This window comes from Neodiprion lecontei, chromosome 6 (assembly GCF_021901455.1).
Source record: "Neodiprion lecontei isolate iyNeoLeco1 chromosome 6, iyNeoLeco1.1, whole genome shotgun sequence".
NCBI classification, from domain to species: domain Eukaryota; kingdom Metazoa; phylum Arthropoda; class Insecta; order Hymenoptera; family Diprionidae; genus Neodiprion; species Neodiprion lecontei.
The window spans coordinates 3563574-3586351 of NC_060265.1; the positions used below are offsets into that span (position 1 = coordinate 3563574).

At 35.2% G+C, this 22778-nt stretch overlaps 4 protein-coding genes across 12 annotated transcripts; 1 reads left to right on the forward strand and 3 right to left on the reverse strand.

The window, feature by feature from the left end:
* Positions 1 to 98: 98 nt before the first annotated feature.
* LOC107221033 (sorting nexin-25) lies at positions 99 to 9180 on the reverse strand. Of its 2 annotated transcripts, XM_046744487.1 has the most exons (12): positions 8642 to 9179; positions 8197 to 8507; positions 7909 to 8078; positions 7425 to 7819; positions 6922 to 7345; positions 6596 to 6601; positions 5904 to 6208; positions 5439 to 5696; positions 5227 to 5360; positions 4916 to 5158; positions 4528 to 4810; positions 99 to 4405 (listed from the first exon to the last, which is right to left on the reverse strand). In XM_046744487.1, the coding sequence occupies exons 1-12, from the start codon at positions 8873 to 8875 to the stop codon at positions 4352 to 4354; spliced, it is 2817 nt and encodes a 938-aa protein (XP_046600443.1). In that variant the 5' UTR covers positions 8876 to 9179; the 3' UTR covers positions 99 to 4351. The 2 variants fall into 2 exon arrangements, with proteins under 2 accessions (XP_046600443.1, XP_015515362.1); XM_015659876.2 differs by lacking the exon at positions 6596 to 6601 and having other exon boundaries at positions 8642 to 9180.
* A 25-nt stretch (positions 9181 to 9205) lies between these two features.
* On the forward strand, positions 9206 to 10864 carry LOC107221034 (39S ribosomal protein L28, mitochondrial). Its single transcript, XM_015659877.2, has 6 exons — positions 9206 to 9350; positions 9504 to 9676; positions 9828 to 10086; positions 10157 to 10300; positions 10387 to 10562; positions 10727 to 10864. Exons 1-6 carry the CDS (start codon positions 9327 to 9329, stop codon positions 10779 to 10781), a joined length of 831 nt encoding a protein of 276 aa, XP_015515363.1. The 5' UTR covers positions 9206 to 9326; the 3' UTR covers positions 10782 to 10864.
* LOC107221032 (probable phosphorylase b kinase regulatory subunit alpha) lies at positions 10855 to 19984 on the reverse strand. 7 transcript variants are annotated; one of them, XM_046744484.1, is made up of 17 exons: positions 19557 to 19984; positions 19310 to 19357; positions 17941 to 18454; positions 17414 to 17859; positions 16943 to 17258; positions 16576 to 16789; positions 16378 to 16487; positions 15042 to 15189; positions 14048 to 14226; positions 13717 to 13867; positions 13589 to 13612; positions 13067 to 13362; positions 12422 to 12977; positions 12286 to 12338; positions 12012 to 12170; positions 11647 to 11904; positions 10855 to 11572 (listed from the first exon to the last, which is right to left on the reverse strand). In XM_046744484.1, exons 3-17 carry the CDS (start codon positions 18421 to 18423, stop codon positions 11345 to 11347), a joined length of 3621 nt encoding a protein of 1206 aa, XP_046600440.1. In that variant the 5' UTR covers positions 18424 to 18454; positions 19310 to 19357; positions 19557 to 19984; the 3' UTR covers positions 10855 to 11344. The 7 variants fall into 7 exon arrangements, with proteins under 7 accessions (XP_046600440.1, XP_046600441.1, XP_046600439.1 ...); XM_046744485.1 differs by lacking the exons at positions 19310 to 19357; positions 19557 to 19984 and adding an exon at positions 18750 to 18881; XM_046744483.1 differs by lacking the exons at positions 19310 to 19357; positions 19557 to 19984 and adding an exon at positions 18641 to 18849.
* Positions 19985 to 20324: 340 nt separating this feature from the next.
* On the reverse strand, positions 20325 to 22612 carry LOC107221042 (dolichyl-phosphate beta-glucosyltransferase). Of its 2 annotated transcripts, XM_015659893.2 has the most exons (6): positions 22402 to 22612; positions 21896 to 22070; positions 21627 to 21823; positions 21416 to 21524; positions 21299 to 21345; positions 21019 to 21207 (listed from the first exon to the last, which is right to left on the reverse strand). In XM_015659893.2, exons 1-6 carry the CDS (start codon positions 22462 to 22464, stop codon positions 21151 to 21153), a joined length of 648 nt encoding a protein of 215 aa, XP_015515379.1. In that variant the 5' UTR covers positions 22465 to 22612; the 3' UTR covers positions 21019 to 21150. The 2 variants fall into 2 exon arrangements, with proteins under 2 accessions (XP_015515377.1, XP_015515379.1); XM_015659891.2 differs by having other exon boundaries at positions 20325 to 21345.
* Between the last annotated feature and the right edge of the window lie 166 nt (positions 22613 to 22778).

Genomic DNA, 22778 nt, shown 5'->3' on the forward strand with positions numbered 1-22778 from the left:
CGTTAATATGTATATATAGGTATACATGTTTTTCTTTCATTTCTGTATACATATTATTGAAACTATTTCACTAATTCTCACGTTTTTTCAATTAGAAGTGCAGGATTCAACGCGTGGAATGTTTGCCGTCTCTATTTAAGTGTTACTTTAATTTTTCTAACACTGTCTATTATCGTCGGATACCTATAAAGATATACGGGATGTATTTGTGAGGTTCAAAGCTCAGGTGAATCAAGCAAAAACATCTCATTTACTTAATGTTAATAAAAGTGAGTCATCCTCGTTGGTATTACAGATTCTATTCGATACTCGTCGTAGTAATTTATATGATGCACTACGTTTTATATTATATCCAACCGTATTTTCAAACAACAATGACGATTATACTAGACAAAAAATGAAGAACATTATCACTATACGAATATCGAAACAGTTACAGTCGGCGGGCAGCCCGACCGAAAAGTCGTGCACAATAAATGTCATAGTCAAAACCTGACCTACTTCGACGAATCTAAATTATTCGAAACAGTTACATACACAGAATGCATAGCATGTACCCCAACTAAGGTAACCAAGGCACATTGACTTTGATGGCTATAAAATCATCTAGGAGCTTTAAATGCTGTTGAATTTTTATTTTAGTTATCAGTCAAATCTCATGCAGGTGGCACGTTACAAATTTTGAAACGAAAATAATTTAAAATTTGATCATTCTTATTGAAATTGGCCACCTTTGCTCTATTTGTCATAAATATTATATGGTAAAAAATAATTATAATGGTATAAGTGTTTGACACCAATAAGAGAAAGTAATATTGACCAGTATTTTCATGCTATTAAAATAAACTATCTTCGCATTTGTCAAATTCTTTTTTAATTGACACGTCACTTGCGGAAAAATTTCCTTTCTTTCGTCATTCGCTGATTCATACTGCCGCTGTGCAAGAACGCAGCCTTAGTTGGGGCGCTGCTGTAAAATTGGATGAAAATCTTGGCCTATACATGAATAAATCGACATTGAAAATAAAAAAAGCAAAAAAACTCTAACACCCCGCTCTCGTTATACTTCGTGTAAGTATACGCAGTTATTTTCTTGAAAGCCGCGGGTATATTCGAGAATAAGCAGCGACTGAACATTTTTATCACCACAATATTGTACACCTACCTATCACGCAATTTGAACTTACGTGCTGAGTAAGTTTTGATTGATTATTAATTCATTGGATTAATATTACCCTGAATGTTAACTAATAATTATACTTACATTTAAAAACAAAAAGTTTGCTGTAAATTATTAGATTTATATATTCTGCAACATATTCTACCGAGAATGTATTATTTTTACAAGCGAATTCCTTCGAGTAATGTCTCAATATTCGGTATAAAAGAAAATCGTTTATATTTTTATTTCGTACTTATTAGATACGTTGTTTTCTTTTCTATAAGCAGCGCGTCATTCTCTCTGTTCCAACGTTGTTCCTCCATAATCATCGTCGCCTGTATATTTGCACGAATTTCATACTATATTTTTCAAATGATCGCATAATGAGATTTCTCAAAGGAATTATTTTGTAAAATAAACGGACTCTAACATTCGGTGCCAAAAACCATATTATAACTGTGTAAATAAGTACATGTAATTGTATAACTTATATAATTGATAATATACATAAATATGTAGAAATAAGAGATAATATTATTGTACTATTTGTATAGGAGTTGTGAGTAATTTTAGAAGATTGTTTAAAATATTTGTGCGCCATGTTGCCCCGCATGGCGTAAGAATAAACTATTATGTATCCTACGAATAATGTTTTCAATTTAATCTCCTTTCGATTCCTCCGCTGTTATTCGTCACACTGCATTGTACATATACTGTACGTGTGTCTGTATAGTTTGTTAGAAATTAAGCATAAAATAAATGATGAAAGCTATTCGATTGAAAGTTGATAGCAAAGATCGGTTGATCATTGAAATTAAAATTGAGAAATTCGATGGAATCGAATGTAAATTGAAATCAAAAGTCGGATGAAACTTACAATGGTCAGTAAGTTTAAAATCAATTTATTTTGCGTGTCAACAGTAGATATATTTGAAGCTGCACAAACGTTTCATACAAGTTGGAACTTATTAATAGGCAACAGATCGTTTTTGTCATATTTTATCAATATATTTGATTTTTAGTTAAATTGTTGTATGTATGTATAATTTATACGTGTGCAGCATACAGAAATTAGATTTTTATAATTTCTCGTTAATCGAACACTGAGTTAATGGTTCCTGCACATTCCGCGTCAGCACCTCCCATTGTTACAATGATTAAAATAACCGGAAAGTAGGTACAGATTTACTATATTCTAATGCAACCACCGGTATTCAGTCAGAAGAAGGCAAGTATCGTTTTTCTCCAAAACCAGTGATGGAACATGAACGTCTTGTCGAAATTTCATTAATAATACAATTTCGTAGTTGGATCGAGGTCATTTTTATAATCCAATTATGGCACTTGTCATTATGAATTGAAGAAAAATATCGAAGAAACTTTTTAAAAATTCTTGAAATAATGAAGCATCGCGAATATCTTTAGACGACGTACAATTTAAACCCAATCTCGAATTTTTAAAAATTCGGAAGTAGTAGAAGAGAATTGAATTAATTGAGTTTAAAATACCTCAAAATGAATTCCATTTCCTCCAGACTGTGAAAAGTTTGGAATTCGGTTATTTACTTAAATTCAGTCTGTTTTTTTTTTTTTTTTTTTAATTACAGTTATTCAATGAATTTGATAGCAGCTTAAACTAAAATTGACATATCAATTGGTAGGATATTAATTTTCTATGACGCGTATCTATTAACAAATAAAGTAAAAAGACCGATCAAAAAGATATTAATACAGGCAGTGTTTTGATAACTACAGTGATCGTACTAATACGATATTTACTACTTGAGATTTCTTCAGCCAGCATGATGAATGAAATATCGCACTTGAAACATTTAATTACAAACACTATTTGATTTGTACAGCTGCTAATCGACTGGCAGATCTAGTTGACACAATTTAAGGTGTGTGTATAGTTCTTCCCCAGTGATTATACATAGCGCTTCCTGATGTGAGAAGTTTTCTTGCTAGTAAAATTTTAGACACGGACGCAATAAATGATTTTTTAAAAGTAACTTGTAACTCTTGCATGGTTACGTCGATGCTATAACGCCTAATCGTAAGAATCTGGATGTGTAATTACATCATTATTGATCAAAACACAGAAAACATACGGTTTACTAACGTAGTTCGAAAATAGAGCATTTCTTTCGGTTTACCTTGTCTATCTGGGTCCCTCATTCATATCCGTATCAAATACGTGTGTAAATTAAAAAATTACAAATTAAGTAATCAGGCTGAATTAGCAATGATACAATTGCATAAGCCTATTCAAAATTTTTGGCAAGTTTTCAATTAAATATTAGAACTTTAGGGGTTCAGACGAGTTTTTCAAAAGACGAAATCAAAAGTTGAAAAATAAATATTTTACGTAACTTTGACATTAAAATATTTAGATAAAATTAGAGATATAAGAGAATCCTAATGCATCACATTTCCTGCGTACTCTCTACCTTTTTTCACCTTGCTCTTTTTCTATAACAAGTAAATTAAAGTATTTCAAATAAAATCTATGGCCTCAATTGTATAATTTGTAAACGATAATTATTAACAATTTTCTTGTCAGTATAACAAGCACGTTGGCTGACTGAATAAAATATAAGAGTATTAATATTATTTAACAGTTAATAAATAATTAATAATAATTTTGTTTTTTAACTCTGATTTATAATTTTTATAATTGCATTGGTATGCTGAAAATTTAATCACAATTGTTTATCATGTTTGTGACATATAAAATTTAAAAGTTAAAATTAATCCTTATTGGATTTCAATACTGGCCTCGTTTAGTTAGTCATTCGTGTTAATGTTTGAAATGATTTACACACATTCCTAATCGACACGCAATATGCATAATTCTTTGTCTCTTTGATACTGAGAATTGTATCATTTGGAATGGAACCGAGTATAAAATTAATGTTAGATCATCCATTGTATTCGTCAATAACGAATTTGAATTTGGCAGTAGAAAAATGAAATCGAATAAAATCATTGTTCAAATTATTATCACAATATAGCAATATTATGAAAAAATACGACTCTAAAGTTAGATCTTTGCTCGAAACTTTTTTCACTAAATTTTTTCTTTGCGGGGAATAGTTTTTGTACAGATTTCACGTTTTAGTTCTTCGGTGATTGAAAAGTGATTAAATCAAATAATTGACAGTAAAAAATAACGTTAATATCACACCTCTATTTTGGATGCAGCTCTGGAAATACTTCGTACATCAGGACTTCGAAAATATCCTGTAATGAAAGATTATAAAATACTTAAAAAAATTTATCTACCGAGTTTAGAATCAGATTTTACTTGTTAAGAACTCGATTTGGCGTCAAAACCCTTGATACATTGAAATGCATTTACTTACATAAAACAACTGCTTGTTCAGGTAAACATTTTGTAGCGAATCAAATACTTTGGTCGCTCCACGTTGGGCACTTTGAGCTCCGACCAAATTGGTCAGAACTTCAGGTACATTATTCAAAAATTGTCTGCGAGCCTCTCCTCTAGTTTTCAATTTCTCTTCATCAGAACGAACGTTGTTTTCAACGCACATCTGGCCATTTGGCCACCACGATTTTGTAAACAATTGTATATAATAATGTAACATTGGCTCAGAAAATACCCATCCTACAGTTTCTCTAACTTGCCTGTAAAAATCATTCCAATGGTGCAGTGTTTAAGAGTTACAGAAGTTCGTTCACTTTAGAAATATTTCATCAAACGGAAAATTATGTATACATCAATTGACTCACCGGTTTATCGTACGACCATAAGTGATTTGAACAAATGTAATCAAAGACCTCCTCAGCCACCGAAACACTCCTCTAAGATCAAACACTTCTCCGAGCAGGGTGTAAAGTGGTTCGGCAATCGCATCTTTACCAGATCCCATACCGTCGGAATTACCCATGCGACCTCCTTCTCCATCATCCAACAATAACGAGTAGTCTTCTTCTTCGTCTTTGTCTCTGGAATCTCCACTGCCTCCTGATCCACTGAAAACATTATTCACTTATAAACTAGCGGATCTGCGTTTATTTGACGATAACAGTTCTTCACTTACGTTTTAAACAGAGTCGATAGAGAAAAGCGAGATTTTTTAGGTGATGGAGCTGTGTGTTTCAAATGTTCAGAACTCGGACTCAAAAATGCATACAAAGCTTCACTTTGATTCAGACGATCATCTTCCAAAACATACTGAAAAATGTAAGGATAAAATCAATAAAATTCATTTGTTACTGTGGTCAGTCAAAGCTAGAAGTATAAATTTCCTACATTTAGATATTTTTGAATCTGTATCTTTGCTTTGTCCAAACTGTTTCTATCAGATTTTCCAAAGAATTTCAGCGGCTGTGAGGGAAGTTCAAGATTCTTCACGTTCGAACATAATTGACGTAATTTTCTGTGGAGTTCTTGGAATTCAGGCAATCTTCTGAGCACAACCCAACCGGTTGATATACTCTCTTCGTTATTTTCATCCTCAGCCATGTGTACCACGAGTACAAATTGTGGCGCTTCTCCATTTTCTGGGATCTGACGAAATGCGTTCATCATTTTACAAATAGGGCCAGAAGTGACAAAACGTAAATTCGTTTCGATATCAGAAATTTATAAGTAAATATTTCTTTTATCGTACTTAATATGACCCGAGAACAATAGTTGATCTCATAAATTACCATACTACTCCAGCTGACTAATTATCTTCAATACGCTACGTAACATTTGATAATGGGAAAATACCTCAGCGCTTTGAACATCTGCTGTCCAGTGCCCCAAATGTTCCGCCCACATTTCAGTATGAGTTAAATGAGCTTCGAGCTGCCTTCTCTCCCCTTGTAGCCACTCGACTTCCTTCTCCAAAATACTCAAAACTCTACTCTCGGGTTTTAACGATGATCTAAGTGCTTGTAACGCTTGCATTTTATTGCTTAGCTTTTCTTGGAGCTGATCAAGTTTACTACGAGCATAATTTGAATGTTCACCAACCAGTAATGAAGAAGTTTCAGATATAGTTCCATCCGCCAACTGACAGTCTTCCAATAGACCTAATATTTACAAGTCTCACTTCAAAATTTAATCAAAAATTGTCTACATGAATGGAGTATTCTAAGTATTCAACAGCATAGTCAAAGAGCAGCACTGCTAGAGGCTCTATGAAATAAATTGCACTCGAAAAGCTATAGCAACAATCATAAAAAATTTCATGGCTTAAAGCTGCTGTGCTTGATCAATACTACGCATAGTGCAAAAGCATTAGAAACATTCGACGATGAAAATAACAGATAAAGATATCACTTTCGATTGATTATTATATCCCAAGTTCGAATACATGTTATTTTCACATTGATAACAAGTTGAGCATGATCATTATTTATCTACATCGTCGATGTTATCTAACGTAGTGTTCTATGGATGGAATAAAATTCACTTACAATCTTCTACAGAGGGTGAGAGAACAGTAAAAGTCAACATCAAAACTTGATTAGAGGACAAAGACTTAGTGTTAAGAGTGCAATAAGTGGCTCTACATTTAATATTTTTTTAATGTAATTATTCGTTTACTTTACATTAATAGATTTCTCCATACCAATTATTGAATAACACATAAACTTTTCATTCACAGTATTAAGAAAGAATCTGTGCCCTACTCTGATGCACATTTTAACGCATATGTTAAAAACAATATCGTGTAAGTCTCCATTGAACGACATTTTTAGATAATAAACAAGTAATAGTAATAAGAATTGAATAAACTCACCATCTGCTCTCTCGTTGATCAATGCCTCTTGCATTTTTTTATAATGTTCACTGACGAGAAATGATGAATAATACTTTTCTTCCAACGTTCTAACAACACTCTCCTGAACTTCATAAAATACCTCAGGCCCTTTGTCTCCCAGTAAAAAACTTTCCATTCTCTTCCTCAGATTCTTGTCGACTTTAATTTCAGCAGTCGGGGATCTAATATATGTATAAAATATTTCTGCTCCCAATTGGTGCCAATTTGATCTTTCAGCAGCACGCAATTCTTGCACTGCTGCCCAGTAACCAATCAATCCTTGGCTAGCAACTTGCTCTAAGAACTGAGACAGATAACGGCGTCCAGTCACATTGTCTAAGATTACCTGTAAAGGTACTATTCGACCATCCGCGACCGCAGCTGGATCAGATATGTCGCTTTCCTAAGTCAGCAGAAAAAAATTTATTATAGAATAAAAGTAAGTGAAATAATCAAAGACAAATGTTAAAAAATTCGCACACCTGTACAGGATAATCATTCCAGCCTAGAGCTTGCATATGACATTCGCAAATATTTTTGGCATATGTTAACTGACTGATATATCTTTTTAACTTTCTCGCCTGAACAACATCTGATTTACCAAGATTATTGCTTTCAGGATCTAGTCCCTGAGCTCTTTTAACATTTTGTACAGTTGTAGCCTGCATAATTTCAGTGACTATGTTATATCTGATATGTCTCAGAACTTCCAAGTCCTTGGAATTCTTAATCATTTGAATAAAGTCTTCAAACGATTCCGCATACTCGTAAGTCTTCTTATGCATTGCTTCCGTAAGCTGTTGTTGTTCAATGTAAAGCAGAATCTTCTGATTTATGTAGTCTGGATCTGTTATTAGATCTATTGCCGGCTTCAATACTGAAAATGATTTAAAAAATATTTTTAACAAGGTTCAGGCTAGTTGCAAAATCAACTGTGTTATTTCCCCTTCTTGATGTCGCACTTACTTTTGCAAGTAATAACTTCTCTGAGAAGAAATTTAGCTGGAGACAAAGAGTAGCTTCGTGGTAAAAAAAACATAATGCATATCTCGCTAACTAGTCTTAAGTAATCTAATTCATCTAACGGTGACATGAGGTGTGCCGATAGAATGAACACTGGGTCTTCACCCTCCATTCTATAATTAAAGAAATTCAAATCATTAATTAAAATTAGTGAGATAAGGAAAATTTTGTCAGTATGTGACTTTTCAACTTTCTTCTTAATATCAATATGGTGAAATAAATAAGACTCACGCTGCAGCTTGAGCAATTCTGATTTTTTCAAAGTGAAAAGTAACTTTGTTGACCAAATCGCATGCCACAAGCTTTGTATGATCTACACGAGCCAGTCTATCATGTAGACTTTGTATAGCACCCCAAACGTCTTGTTTCATGTTATCTACTATTTGTTCAGAGCCAAAAGCCAGCTCTGCCAGCCAAGATCCAACAAAATCTTTAAAAGCTAAATCAAGAAGATTCTGCAACGCTCCATCTACCATTCTAGTAAAGACCAACGGATATCGAGCAGGTTTTCGCACTGCCGATAACTTGGGTTCGTATCCTTTCTGCAAAAAGTTAAAACAGATTTATAAACGTAATTGATACAGCTTCTTTGGAAAAGTGATTCGATCGTTCTTAGAAAGAGTATTACTACAAATAAGTTCTGACATCGGCTATTGATATAAAATGATAAACATACCATAATCATGTGCCTAAAAGCATCCATATCTGCGACAGTTTTCACAGTACCTAACCCGGTATGATGCTTTGGTGACAGAGCAATGTGCACTTGAATGACGGCGAATGTTCCAAACAAACAACAGGAAAGTGTGAAAAATCCGTAAAAAGAGTACCATGCTAAGTCAGGCCAATATAGCCATATAGCAAAGTTGACCACGATTCCGGGAAAAATGTACATTAGCATTACTTGCATGATGATTAATTATCGTAATAGTACCTTTATAAGGTATTCCTGCGTTAACATGATTTTTTTGACATCACATGAATTGAAATAAAAATCGCACGTATACGCGTGGTGTTCGACACGGGGTTCAGCCCATGTCGCAGTACTTGTTTATCTTTCTTTCGACGAATTCTGTTTTGATTATTATTATGTTAACAACAGTCAAAATTTCTGTTTTACAAATAATTATTAAAACATATTATAATACTCGGCTACTGTTCCACTGTTTACGTGAAAATTGTCGATATTCAACAGTGTATTCAACAACCGGCTGAATGCTAGATTTCGATAGTATCAAAGTCGACTGCTGTTTCACGGTACGATCCCATCGATCGGTCCGAACTGCAGACGAATCTGATGTCTGAGTTTGGCGACTGGATTTAATTATATTTTACACTCTTGTTACATTCTTTAATATACAATGACGACTAATAAACTAGCCCAAGTAAGAATTTTCAATTTAGTGCTTGTACTATCCAATTATTCTCATCACTTAACATAAACTTGGAAGCTAACCTCACAAAATTAATCTTAAGATCCATTCCGAATGTTGTAGTTTCAATCATCTTTCACGTGTATAACGAATTTTTCATTACAGGGTTTGCGAATGTATTACCTCAAACAACCAAACCGATTCGAATTTGGAATTGGAACAGAAATGCCTGCAGCGTACAAGAAGTTTTATACTGAATGGAAATATACACAACCAACCCCTGTACATTACATTGAAAAGGAAGGAAAATATGCAAGAAATGAGGCTACGGGAGAAGTGTAATGTATTTCCTCAAATAAAATACTTTTTTACAAACATGCTACCATCAATTTGCAACTTTCCATGATAAATATGATGATCAGTGTTTAATAAATCTGAGAGCATGGAAAACTTGCAAGATTTTATAAGATGATACAAATTCACTTACAGATATCCAGTACAAAATGTTCCACTTCCATTAAAGTATCCCAAAGAGGCTCACCAAGGTTTATGGGGTGGTGAATCTGTAATACAAGGTTTTCAAAAACGACATCGACTTAAACAGAAAATTCCACATTTCTGGGTTCCTACATTGAAAAAATCCATTGTTTACAGCGAAGTTCTTGACAAGTATATACGTGTCACCCTCACCGACAGAACTTTGGATTTAATTCACAAGAACTATGGATTTGACCACTACCTGTTGAAGGTACCAATCTATTAATCAGTAATAAATACCACGTTAATTGACATGTTTAAAACTCATCTTTTCTATACAGACACCAGCTTACGATTTGAAATCTGAGCTGGCTCTGAAACTTAAAAGGAAAATTCTTGAAACATTGGCAGATAAATCGCTTTATCCCGATAATCCTGCCAAGAAAGACGAAGTTTACTCCAAATATCAGCAATATTTATCTGCTGTAAGTAAATGAAATATTGAATATTCATTTAGGCAATATTTAATAATTTCCAACAGTCTAAATGAGTTGAAAATTATTGTTTATAGTACACAAAAGAAGAAATCGAATGGTATGGTTTAAACTGGCGTGAGGCTTGCGTGAAGATGTTCGCAATAAAAGCTGCCCAAACAGTGGTTGCTCCACTGAAACATCAGTATCGAGCGGAACTTATTGTTGAGTTACAAAATGAAAGTGAAATGCCTGCTGAACCAGAAGAATCTAGGTATGAAAAAAAAAAACATGAAGCAGTACTTACATTAATTATCCAATTCGTAATTAGGGAAGATTTCCTAGTATAAAATTTTTAACTTATACAGTAGTTTGAAAATTTTAGCACAGTTGTTGTAATACTTTTAAAAAACTTCTACTTTTCAATTTTTGTTCCAGTATTTCATGGCTTTCGAGGCTTAATCCACTATCCAAGAGTACGAAAACTTCGTAAAAAGAAGATAATGTAGTATTGATTCTGTCATGTATATGTATATTTTAAAAAGCATACCAGTAAATTGGCGAAATGAATTTAAATCTTACTTTATTTTATAGCATGGCTAAACTGTACTGTTATACGTTTACACATAAACACAAATTGCATAATACACTAGGTAAGCATTTAATAACAAGAATTAACGAAGCTTATTATTCACACTTGCTCCTACTCCGATATCGACTAGCCCAATTTTCTCAAGAATCCAAGCAAACAAACTTGCACCATATAGACTGTTTATACAGATCTAAAAAGAGATTTGTAATACAAATGGTGAAACGACCATATAATGTTGCTACTAGGAACTGAGTTCCACATAATATATGAACCATTGTTGGTTAATATGTTTCAATTATTTGGCAAATTTTAACACTTGATACTTGGCGTTCAGCATTGTGAAGTGAAGATAAGTAAAATAAATATTATCAGCTACGTCTTTTATATACCATGGTCGATACAAAGTCCTCTCTTTGGAACATCGTGACAAAAGAAATATAATAACAATAGTAATAATAATGCATCTATGACACTGAACATTCTAGGTCCCCATCTTTTGGTAGACAGTTCAGCAAAGAAGCTATAGCCCTTGTGATATATGTCATGGTTCCATAACTGCCGCTAGGTGCACTATCATAAAAATGTTGACAGACATAAGCAGCTCCGCCACAAAGTAAGCCTCCTGTTGCAGTTGTCTCACGCTGTTCTTTTGGCTTAGCGCAACAGAGTGTTGCGTCTCCATCTGAATTCATCTAAAAAGACCATAAATGTTGATCGTACACATTTGTTCGAATTGCAAAAATTTTCCATCACAATGTATAATTACCTGATCTTCCAAAAATATGACATTTGCTTTATGCACTAAATGTTCGACAGCTATGAGCCCACCTAGCGAAGCTACAACGTTGTATTCAGTAACTAAAGTGAGAACCATTAGAGCCTCGACTACTAGCTGGCGATATTCTGGTTGTGGTATAGTATTCAGGACAGTTTCAACGGCTAATGCAAATTTTAATTCTCCGGGCGTCATTTCTTGCGTTAAATTCTGCGGAAGTACTCTACCCTCAATAGCCAAACCTTGACACTAAAAATATAAATAATTCTAAAGTCGTACGATACTATTATAACTCTTCCTAGAAATTCAGACAGCTTATCTGAAAGAATGGTTAACTTGGCTGTGCTTATACTTACTCGTTCAAGCACTCCCCATACCCGAGGATAAAAATCTCTGGGTACTCTGTTCAAGGCTCCATCTAGCCTCCGTCTTCGCAACCATTGACCTTGTCTATCAGGCTCTAATTCACCGCCATCCGGTTGGTCAACTCCCAGAAAGGAACCAATTTGAGATTTCTACAGGATACACAATATCAAACGAACTTACAAGAGAATGTACATTCTTTGGAAATTAACATTGTTGCAAACTGGTACTTTGAAGCTTGAAATCAAAGAAATAAACTTCGCTTACCCTACTAACTCTGCCCGATTTACAGCTAATGACAGAGAAGTTTCCACGTCCAACTGCAAGAAATTTGCGTTTAATTGATATAGGTTGACACATACGGTAAAATAGGTCATCATATTTGCATACGAGTAGAACATACCGCTACTTATGGCGAATTCCTTGCCACTCATAATATGATGTAACAAATTTTTCATTTCAAATGGAGATAAGTTCAGTAAATGTTCAGATGCTTCCTCTCCAGTACAAATTAATGTTCGAGAAAGTTCAGTGGCCATAACTTGGATAATCAATCCAACTCTAAGCCTCAACATTTCGTGAAATAGTTGAGGCTCAGTTCTGATGAACATTGCCAAGTAAACAAGTAGCTCCTGGGTCAACATGGCGGTAGATTCATCATCACCATAAGCTTGGTGAATCAGAGATCTCAATTCATTTTCTGGCAAAGGTGCAACGATAGTATACTCATTCGAAGGTGGCATGCCGACTGTAACTTGCTTTTGACGGACTAGCAAGTCAGTAACAGCCTTGGCTAGATCTTCAACACGTTTTCCTAACATACCAGCTGTGTGCCTTACAATACCCCACATTTTTTGCTGGCAAGCCTTTTGATATAATCCTTTCAGCAAGTCTTTAACAGTAACATGACGCCCCTCCTCAAGCATACCAGTGTCATAATGCAGTCCTTGCGAATCAACCTACAGACAATCTCAAGTTGTTAAAATCTACTGAAAATAATAACGTTTGATGGACATTGTAGGAACTTAGTTATCTCAACACACTTTACCAAATATTGCAAGATGTCTCCCTGCTCTTCTAAACTTTCAGTTTCCCTCAACATTGCTAATAACTCTTCCACTTCGGTATCAGCGTATTGTGTTTCAGATGCTAATCTATGTCTATGCGACTTGGCGGATTGCTTCCATGGCAACAGGTCATCAGTCGGTGATGGTGTACGAGTTACGATTACTGGTGGAGAAGATGATTGCTTTGCTGCTGCCGTATCCGTTATCTCGATAAATGGATTGGAGGAGTAGCCCACGGAAACTCTACGTTCATCTCCAGACATTCCGAGACTTTCAGCTGAACAACAATATGCAATATTTATTCAATTTCGACAAATTTTGGAAACTATTTTTTTGCGACTAGAAGACTGCAAAGCAAGAGGCGGATGTACATATGCAATGTTCAACTTTTTTTCTCAATTGCTTACAGCTAGAAAGTGCTCGTACTGCATACACTTGCACCAATCGTATTCATATTCACAAGTAATCAAATAGATGTTATATAGATATGTTACTAAACTTACGCTCTTGGAGACTTATAGGAACCACTGGTGGAAGAATGCATTGAAAGAAAATTGACCGTCTTTATGAAATAAAAATTACTAATATACCATAGTTTAAAAACTGTCAGGTAAAAATTGCATAGACTTACGTTCTACCGCTATGGATCTAGTTTTTTTTATAGCACCCTTGACAGACATTTTACGTCTGAGATTTCGTCCGCTCCGAGCAACAGGCCGATTAAGAAGGCCAGAACGATGCGGAAAGGCACGTAATAAGTGATCATCCAGGTATTGTTGAACCTATAAAATTTATATGGGTTTTTATCAGTAAAAATAAGATTCCTACAAACTCCCTAAGCATGAGATACCTTGAACAAATTTATATTTGATTTTTTTCATTTTAAACAAATGAGATTGACATATTTGTGTAATTTTATTACAAGAAAAATTTGCATTGGTATAATAGCATTTATCTTTTACCTGGGGATTCAATTTATCAGGTCTGCCTTCCTCTGAGCTACCCAAGAAGCTTAAATTGGTGATACAAGAGGTACTTAAGAATTCATTTAAATTCCCCAGGGATACTCTAGTTCCGTTGATATAGCCGCTCTTTAATTTTTTCATGGTAGTGATCATGGCCAAGGGAATTTTTCCTTGATCTGAAAAACCAGGAACATTTTATGATAAAGTATTTATTTCGAAAAAAAATGCTAGCAGCACCAATATGTCATGTGATTAATATCATTCGCCAAAACTGAATAGCTTCAATCATACTTTAAGAAGCTGTACAGTTTAATGAATTAAGAAGCTATGCAATTTGAAGCAAATGCCAAAGCAATCAAGATACCATTAAGATTCGTAATGTTCGATAAAATAAAAAAGAACAGGCTGCCCAGTAGAATTGATGCCCAAAATCCTAGGTCCTATTCTAAACTCAACGCTCAGGTTTGCACAGTATTTGCACCCACCAGGTTCGCTCAATGGATATAGATGTTCCGACAGATAAAAATCATTTCCAAAAGTGTCGAGAAAAGTGTAATAATATTGCTCTTTTGGAATTGATTATGTTTGAAGTCAGGTCACACATTTTAATACAGATTACAAAACTAATTTTTAAATTACAGCTTGTTATCCCGACTCTGGTTGCTTCATAGTTACCCATGAAATTTAATGCTTGAACAAACCTTAACAATTCAAAAACAAAACTGTAATAGAAATCATGTGCCTGATAATATGCAAAAATACAAAGTCAAAGAATTTTGATGGCCAGAGTAATTCAAATCACAAAAATGATGGAGGCAAATTTCCTAAATGTCTGGTACAAAAAACACATTCTAGGATACTTCCAGGATTTCCAAGATTTCCAAGATCGTTGGATGCTCTGGTGTGTTCTAGATTGAAGCAATAATTTCAATGGTAGAATTACTCGTAGATGTAATTCCAGAAAAAATGCTGATCAACACTGATAGCATACCTAGATGATTATGAGTGGCTACAAGTGTAAGAGTAGGTCTTCCAAGCATTTGTTTCCAGTTGATGGTGAGGAAGGCCAGGTAGTTTGTAACAGTATCGACGAGTAGAGCCGCATCATTTGTTGTATAGTACTCCTCCCCATCAAAGTTCTAACACATGCAACACACCCACCCACCGCAAACACATAAGCCAAAATACTTTGATATTAATAATTAGTATAGCTATACTTTCACGGTCTGCATCAGAAGAAAGAAAAGCTTTCCAGGGCTTGTTTTTATCAATAAAAACAATCATTACTCAGAATTAGATTGTGAGATTACAATGACTCGTTGGATACAAATTTCCTTAAATACCGTCAATCAATCACAAAATCCTTCAATTTTTTATCCTTTACATAGGAAAAAAAAAACACAGGAATTGATTTAATTATATTTTTCTACTTTTCTGCTGGAAAGCTTTAAATTACTTGTTGACTGACTGGCTGGGAGTTTTTTCATCATTATTCGATGTAATACTAGGCGATAATTCGATTGTTAAGTTCTTTGACAAAGTATGTTAGACATGTAGTAAGTCTTGTAATGTGGTAAGTTTTTGAAATTGAATCAAATGTAAAGAAGTTGTCTAAAACAATAAATAATGCAATAGAAAATTGCGAAAGACTTAAAGGGACAGAAAAATAATATCACACACTCAAGCTATCGGATTAAGTCTACTACTTCCAGGCATGTTAGGAGTAACCATAGGTGATGAATTGACGATATACTTCAAAATTCAAACCGAAAACATATACCTATTTATGTTCGAGTCATAGGCTCCTAATAAAACTGAAAAGACCAAAAAGTTTATTGCTTGAAAATTCCCTTTAATAATATTGAATATGCATAATTTTTGGAATAAAAATCATGTGACTGATATAGAGATCTGGTATTAATTGACGGAAAGTTAATGCAACATTGTTTGAACTTTCAGCTGAAATTAGGATGAGTTTGATAAATAAAAAATGTAAGCAGCATACTAGACAAAACTGATTTAAAACTGGCCTCAAGTATTGTTAGGCCTATGACTCGCAAGTACAGTATTCATATACCTAGGTGAGCGTTCTTGAGCGGCATCACCACCAGCGGCCGGCCTAACATGTTTTGCCAGCTAGACTTCAAGAAATTTATTTCGCCTTTGAATATGTCAATCATGAGCTCATAGTCCGATGCGATGTAGAACCGTGTCATGTCCGTCAACTATTTTTTTTTTTTTTTTTTTTTGTACAATAAAAAGAAAATGCACAGTAAGTAGAAATACGAAGCATATAAAATTTACAAAATTGGAATAAAATGGCTTACTTGTGGTGTAAACGCAAATATTTTATCATGTAGAGAGTATAATTTGCTTGTGCTGAGTATTCCCACATCTCTCGATTTTCGCCCTGATAAACCTAATTTTTTATTACGTCCTGTTGACAGAAGATTACACATGAGAATCTTGCATTAAAAAAAATTGAATTTCATTTACTGGTCAAGTGAATATCAAATAACATATACCTAGATAAGTATACAAATGACTGAGGACTTTGGCAGGCTGTACTTCTATTGGTGCTACTTCCGCGATAGTTTGAACATGGATATCGTGTTGGGCAATTTTTTCGCGTATTTCAGCATCCTCTGCGAGTATAACTACTTGTACCACAACATCCGGTTTCTTCTCACTGCACAAACGTCTGTTTAGTGGATCTAGCTCTCCAACTGCCAAGAAACCCTGTCATAGATAAATCGAATATCTGTAATGCCTGAGATATATACAACTCTAGATTCGGAAGTGCAGATCTACGATAGATCCAACTTTACGCACGTTCAACTCCGAAGTCAGTTAAGGGTCACTTATTATTCAATAGAAATTGATTCAGCTCACCTCTTGCAACAGTTTTCCTAGAATGTACAATGATTGTGCCCACATGAAAGGACATCTACCTATTGCCTCTCTTTCTTGGCTACCGGGATCTGCATATTCAGCAGCTACCTTATCAGCTGGTACAGTATATAATTCTGGAACTAATTTCATTCCATCTTCAGTTTTAATCATAATTGCCTCAAGATATTCTGTATATTTTATAACTGCGTCCTTATTGCCTTGAAAGCAAAAGTCAAGAATCAAGTAGCAGAAGAACAAAGGCCATTCACATTCTATATTCTCAAACATGCGAAGCTCCCATGGTTCGTAATATAGGCTGAAATGTAAAAGAGAAAATTGTAGAAGAATAAAATGAGCAGTAAAAACCGTAATCAATTTTTTTTGACTACATAAAAGTATCTTCATTTACAGTTATGTATAAAAAAATAATTCAAGTCACTAACAGATCTTCATGTATGTCACTATACAAACCGATTAGGATCTTCTTTGGGAGTCCTGTGACCATCTCTGAGGAACCTCTTGCAACCGTATCTTCCTTGTAATTTTTTGATAATAGCACTCCTAGTTAAATCGATAAGATTAGGTTCGTCAACAGCAAAAGCTGGGAAACTTATGATAGACAAAAGACCACTGTCGAGTTCCTTTGAATTGGATTCTCTTGGTAACATAGACTGTAGCACGGCCTGACACTTTTGCGCCTCGTCAGCCAGTACGTGAATAACGGAAGTTGGACCACCGCGAGCACCAAACAAATCCAGTTCGTTCATAGCTTCGAGTGCGGCCTTGGCCATTCCTATGCTGCTAGCATTGAGCTCTGGTAATCCGTGATTAGTTTTATCTCCTCGTTCCCAAATACCGTAATCCGGCGTGCAATAAGCAGATTCAATATAAAATACTAAATTCTGTATAAAAGCCACCTACAATTTAAAAAAATACATGACGGAGAAAATTAAACAAGAAGCTGACAAGTCTGTTTCCCTTAGCGTTTCAACGCTCACCTCATCCAAATTGAAAACAATTTGTAATCCAGATGCAGTCATCTGAGCAAGAATCAACAAATATAGAGAAATAGCATCAATTTGAAGATGTCCCCACTCTGCATCCCCAACGACAGTTTGTCCATTAACAGAACTATACTTGGCATGCAAAGCGTCATGTGGATTTTGAGTTGTTTTAAATTTTTCTACTTTATCCTTTTGCTGCATCATGGCCATTAACAAACCACGCATCAATTTAACACAGCTTTGCTCCAACTCGTAAGTTTTGGCCCTATCCTCGTCAGCATCAGCTATTTTTTTATAGGCCATTGAAAGACCCCAGACTGCTAATATGCAATAGATGTTGTCTCGTATCCATGCATGATTAATGTCAGCACTCGCCGGAAAAAGGCCAGTAACTGGATTTTGATGGTCCATAATTATTTTATGAACCACACGCTGATAGTAGTCCAAACGGACTCCGGAGTTGCTGCGACTTCGCATTGTGACTACACCTTGCTATCCCAGTTTTGAACTGTAATTGAAAAACATTGATAGAACTATTTTGCAATGTGGATGCTGCACGAGTAATTTACGTACGAAAACGTTATTTATCTTAGTAGCACACAATTAGTTTACAAGACTACGAATTACGGGAGTAATAGAGCAATGATTACTACGTACATAATTGGATTGATTTTGAGGTTAGAAATATATTTACGCATAAATCTGTCACTTGGACCGAAATATAAATCCAGATTCAAAATATCGTTGAGTTGCATAAGCTCCCCATTTCTTCGCAAGTATTCAAAACGTTGAATTATATTTACGTTTGATATTTTCATACATCCCACTTTACAATGTGAAACGAATGTCAAACTAATAGCCACAAATTTCACAGTCGTGAGACCGTAAACTGTTTGACAATGAGAGAGCCCATGTTGACGGTTTTTGTGTCCCTTGTTTAGTAGCGCCCACTGACACGAAATAGGTTTATGGAACTAATTATAACAGAAGGAACTGGGTATACCGGTAACAAGCGTATATATCAGTTGCTATAACCTCAGGTGAATCACCGCTTAAACGACTTCATTGGTAAATTCAAATGTAGACTAATATATCAGTTACAGCAAATCACAATTCGTTCTCACGAATACAGAGTAAGCGATGTATATAATATAATGACCTGTCACGATGCTCATTCCACTTTCAGCATCGTGAAAAATTTCGTTTAAATGAGCTATGGTACAATAAATTGCAAAAAATAATAATTTGACTGAAAGTTGAACACCGTGGCTGTCGTGAATGAGCCTATCCATGCAGCTAAGAAATCGTAGATTTGTGTAACGATTGTTACCGCCACCACGTAACCCAACACATGCAAACTCACCAACACTGCCGAGTAATGGAGAAGTTACTGGGATGTCTCTGCTTAACTCTAGAAAAAACAAAAAAGAAACTTAAATTCATTTACCAAACTGGGTTTCAGTCATGTTTCAGTTCGCAGATTATTATTATTGTTGTTTACCCCCCCCCCCCCCCCATATTCATTCGCGGCATGTTACGCAAGGAGAAAAATTCGGCTCCAAATATACCATTTCAAAGTATCATCCAATAGTTGAAATAAGTATTCTTACCTCCTTCTGGTTGCTCCACACTTTACATGTAGTAGATCTCGTAGCATCTCACAATCAATTCCACTCTCACTCTCACTTTTTGTATACTGTAACTGGCTGCCTGGGCCGATTGAATAAACTTACTCATAACAAAACTATATGCATTTACCGAAAATCAGCCAAACGAATAATAAAAAACCACACCCGACGCAGAAATACGAGAATCGAGATCGTCAAAGACTGAAGTTACGTCAAACAATGAAAACTCAGACACGAAACTCACCTTCCATGTTTGCAGGCTATTTTTATTGCAATAACTCATTTTTTCTGTGGGTCACACGTCACCGTTTGTGCATTATTCAGAACTGAGTTTGGTGGGAATACACTGATCAATCAAATAACGTGTCACAGCCTGAGCAACGCGATCTGTATTCTACGACGCGCGTACCTTTGCTCCATTCGCGCCGGCTGCTCGAACGCGAGTGAAGCGATTAACTCCGCGTGGCGCTCCAGAGCAACCATATTTTCGTCGTTGTTTCGCGAGTTGCCGTTGACGGCTACATTAGGCGTTTTGAAAGTTTGAACTGTGCATACATCACGGACGTTACAACTCAAATACAGATAATAAAAACGTTTAATATTCCATGGTACTTGGGTTATTGCAATAACACAGAACATTTCAACTTCTGTTTTCTATATCTGATTTTATAGTCAAATAATGGTATAAAATGGGTTGATACAGTTGTGTGGATATGGTAGTAATTACTTGAGTCGACGGCTAATTATAAATTTCAGGTTCAACTATTCAGATATAATAAGAGTATACGTATACATCAAACGATTTATTTGAATATTCAATTTAACAAAAGAGACAACGCTTCAATAGGTTGCTTAATGATTCGATGCTTTCAGTTCTTAAACTCTCGTCATCTTCAATTTATATCTCAGTTATAGAAAAGTTGAAAACCAATCACTTACAATCGTTCACCAGGCTGTCAAGTTTTGTAAAGCAAAATTATTTCATAAGTTTAAATATTGCTATCTTTAAAAAACAAACTGTTCAATCACAGTTTTAATTTTTCTCTCGCGCGTCCACACATTTCAATAATCTGTGTCACAGTATAATAATAACCTACTATTCAGGAACGTTGAAAGTATAAAACATTTTGCATAGGCAATTACCTCAAACTTCAGAACTAGTTTTTTGAATGATTCTCTTCTCCTTTTCATGTATATGTACCACAGACCAGCAGTTGAATTTATGTAAATTTTCACTAGTACCATCCACTTGTCTATACTGCAGAATATAATCATTGGTTACGAATGATACGGTGATAGTTTTTGTACCATCGGAATCCATCAAATGATCAATCGCTCTTAACTTTGGCTATTTTCCAAGCTCCGATTCTATACTTCAACCAAATTAATCCCAAGTCACGACCCATCTGCAGCCAACTCCATATAGGAACTACCTTAGATCCGTCAATTTCTGTCCAAGTCACAGCGATCTCTGTTATAGGCAAACGTAAAGTTTGTGCAATGTACAACATTTCCACGTCAAAAGCCCACTGTTCTACATGCAATGCATTAAACAACGTTCTTGCGGTTTTGCGGGTCAGAAGCTTAAACCCACATTGAGTGTCTCTAATACCTCTGACACATAGTAGCCAGACTAGAAAGTGAAAACCATGCATTAGGAATATTCGGAATATGGAGCGTTTTGCAGTCTCTTCCTTCTCTAAGTGTGCTCTCGAACCACATACCACAGCATCGGACGATGCTACCTTTTCAGGCTCCTTTGTGTAGTCACCTAAGATAAGAGAAACACCATGAATATTGATTTAAAACTTGCACTGACTGAATACCAAGGTCACACTTACAGCCCAAGATTTGTTGCAAACTAGCTTCCAGTTTTTCAATATCACTAAACTTGGTAGCTCCATCAGCATCGGCAAAGAGAAGTACGCTACCTCTGGCGCTTTGTAAGCCCTAAATCAGAAAAGAAGCTGTTATAGCTAATTAACAAATATTTTGACATTCTTTATGACTTTTTGAAAAGAAACTGTAATAAGGATTTTTCAACAAACTAACCAATCGTATAGCCCCACCCTTTCCTCTGTTTTTGACCAAGCTCAGGACTCGAACAGTATCATATTTACGGCTATAATTCTGAGCAGCCGTGACTGTTCCATCTGTACTCCCATCGCTGACTACAATTATTTCGTAAGTAAATCCAAATCTTTTGCGGCGCTCGAGATACTGAATACATTCATCCAGCATAGGTAGCACTGAAAAATAGAATATCAGGAGCATTTGGGATAAGGTTCTTAAATTTTGCTGTATGCATTTCACAAGCTCACATCTCTCTTCTTCATTGTATGCAGGTACTATAATGCTGAGATGTACGCTCCAATCATCAGAAAGAGATGGAAACATTTCTCTTTCTCCCGTATGAAAGTTGTAAAAGTAATTCTCATCCTTGTGACGCCACACTTTGGGATAAGGCTTTGTTGTTGCATAAAGCACCACACAGAACTGAAAAATGAATAAGATAGATACAATGGCTAGATGATAAATTTCCGTTCCATTTATAGTGAAGCATAATTTCTTCACACGTGCATTGCCAGCTGTGATAAGTTATCTTTTACAGTAAATACAAATAAATGTTGCAATTAACGGACAGTCCAAAAATGATGTGAATAGTCTTCAGGAATGAACAATCAAATTTTAAAAATACGATAAAAATATTGAAAACAAATAAAAAGTGGATAAAACAAAACAGGCAACAGGTAGAAAAATACTTGATTTCGAATCAGCTATTCTTTGCCGAAATCAACATAACCTTAACCAAACTGTCAACACCTACCAAAATAAGAAAACACACGGCGAGAAGAGCGAAATATCCAATTAATGCTTCTAGGGCAATCATCCTGGTGATGAATAGTTGACCAAGTATTACTTGATCACTGTTAAAAATGCAAAATATCCGCTCATCCCGTGCCACGTAAATATACTCGCCAACACGGCAATGAGGCGCGCAGCCATTCGATACGTTACAATTCTACGTCACGATACGTCTGTTTGTTTATTGAATCACGTTCCATGTAGTCTTTATGCATGCTTATTCGTTTATAATAAATTTTCTTGGAAATGCCACGTTCAACCTGAAAATACGTTTTGCAATAAATGTTGAATTTAAATGCAACTGTTCTGAAAGGCATGTTGATTGAGGAATTTTTAGAA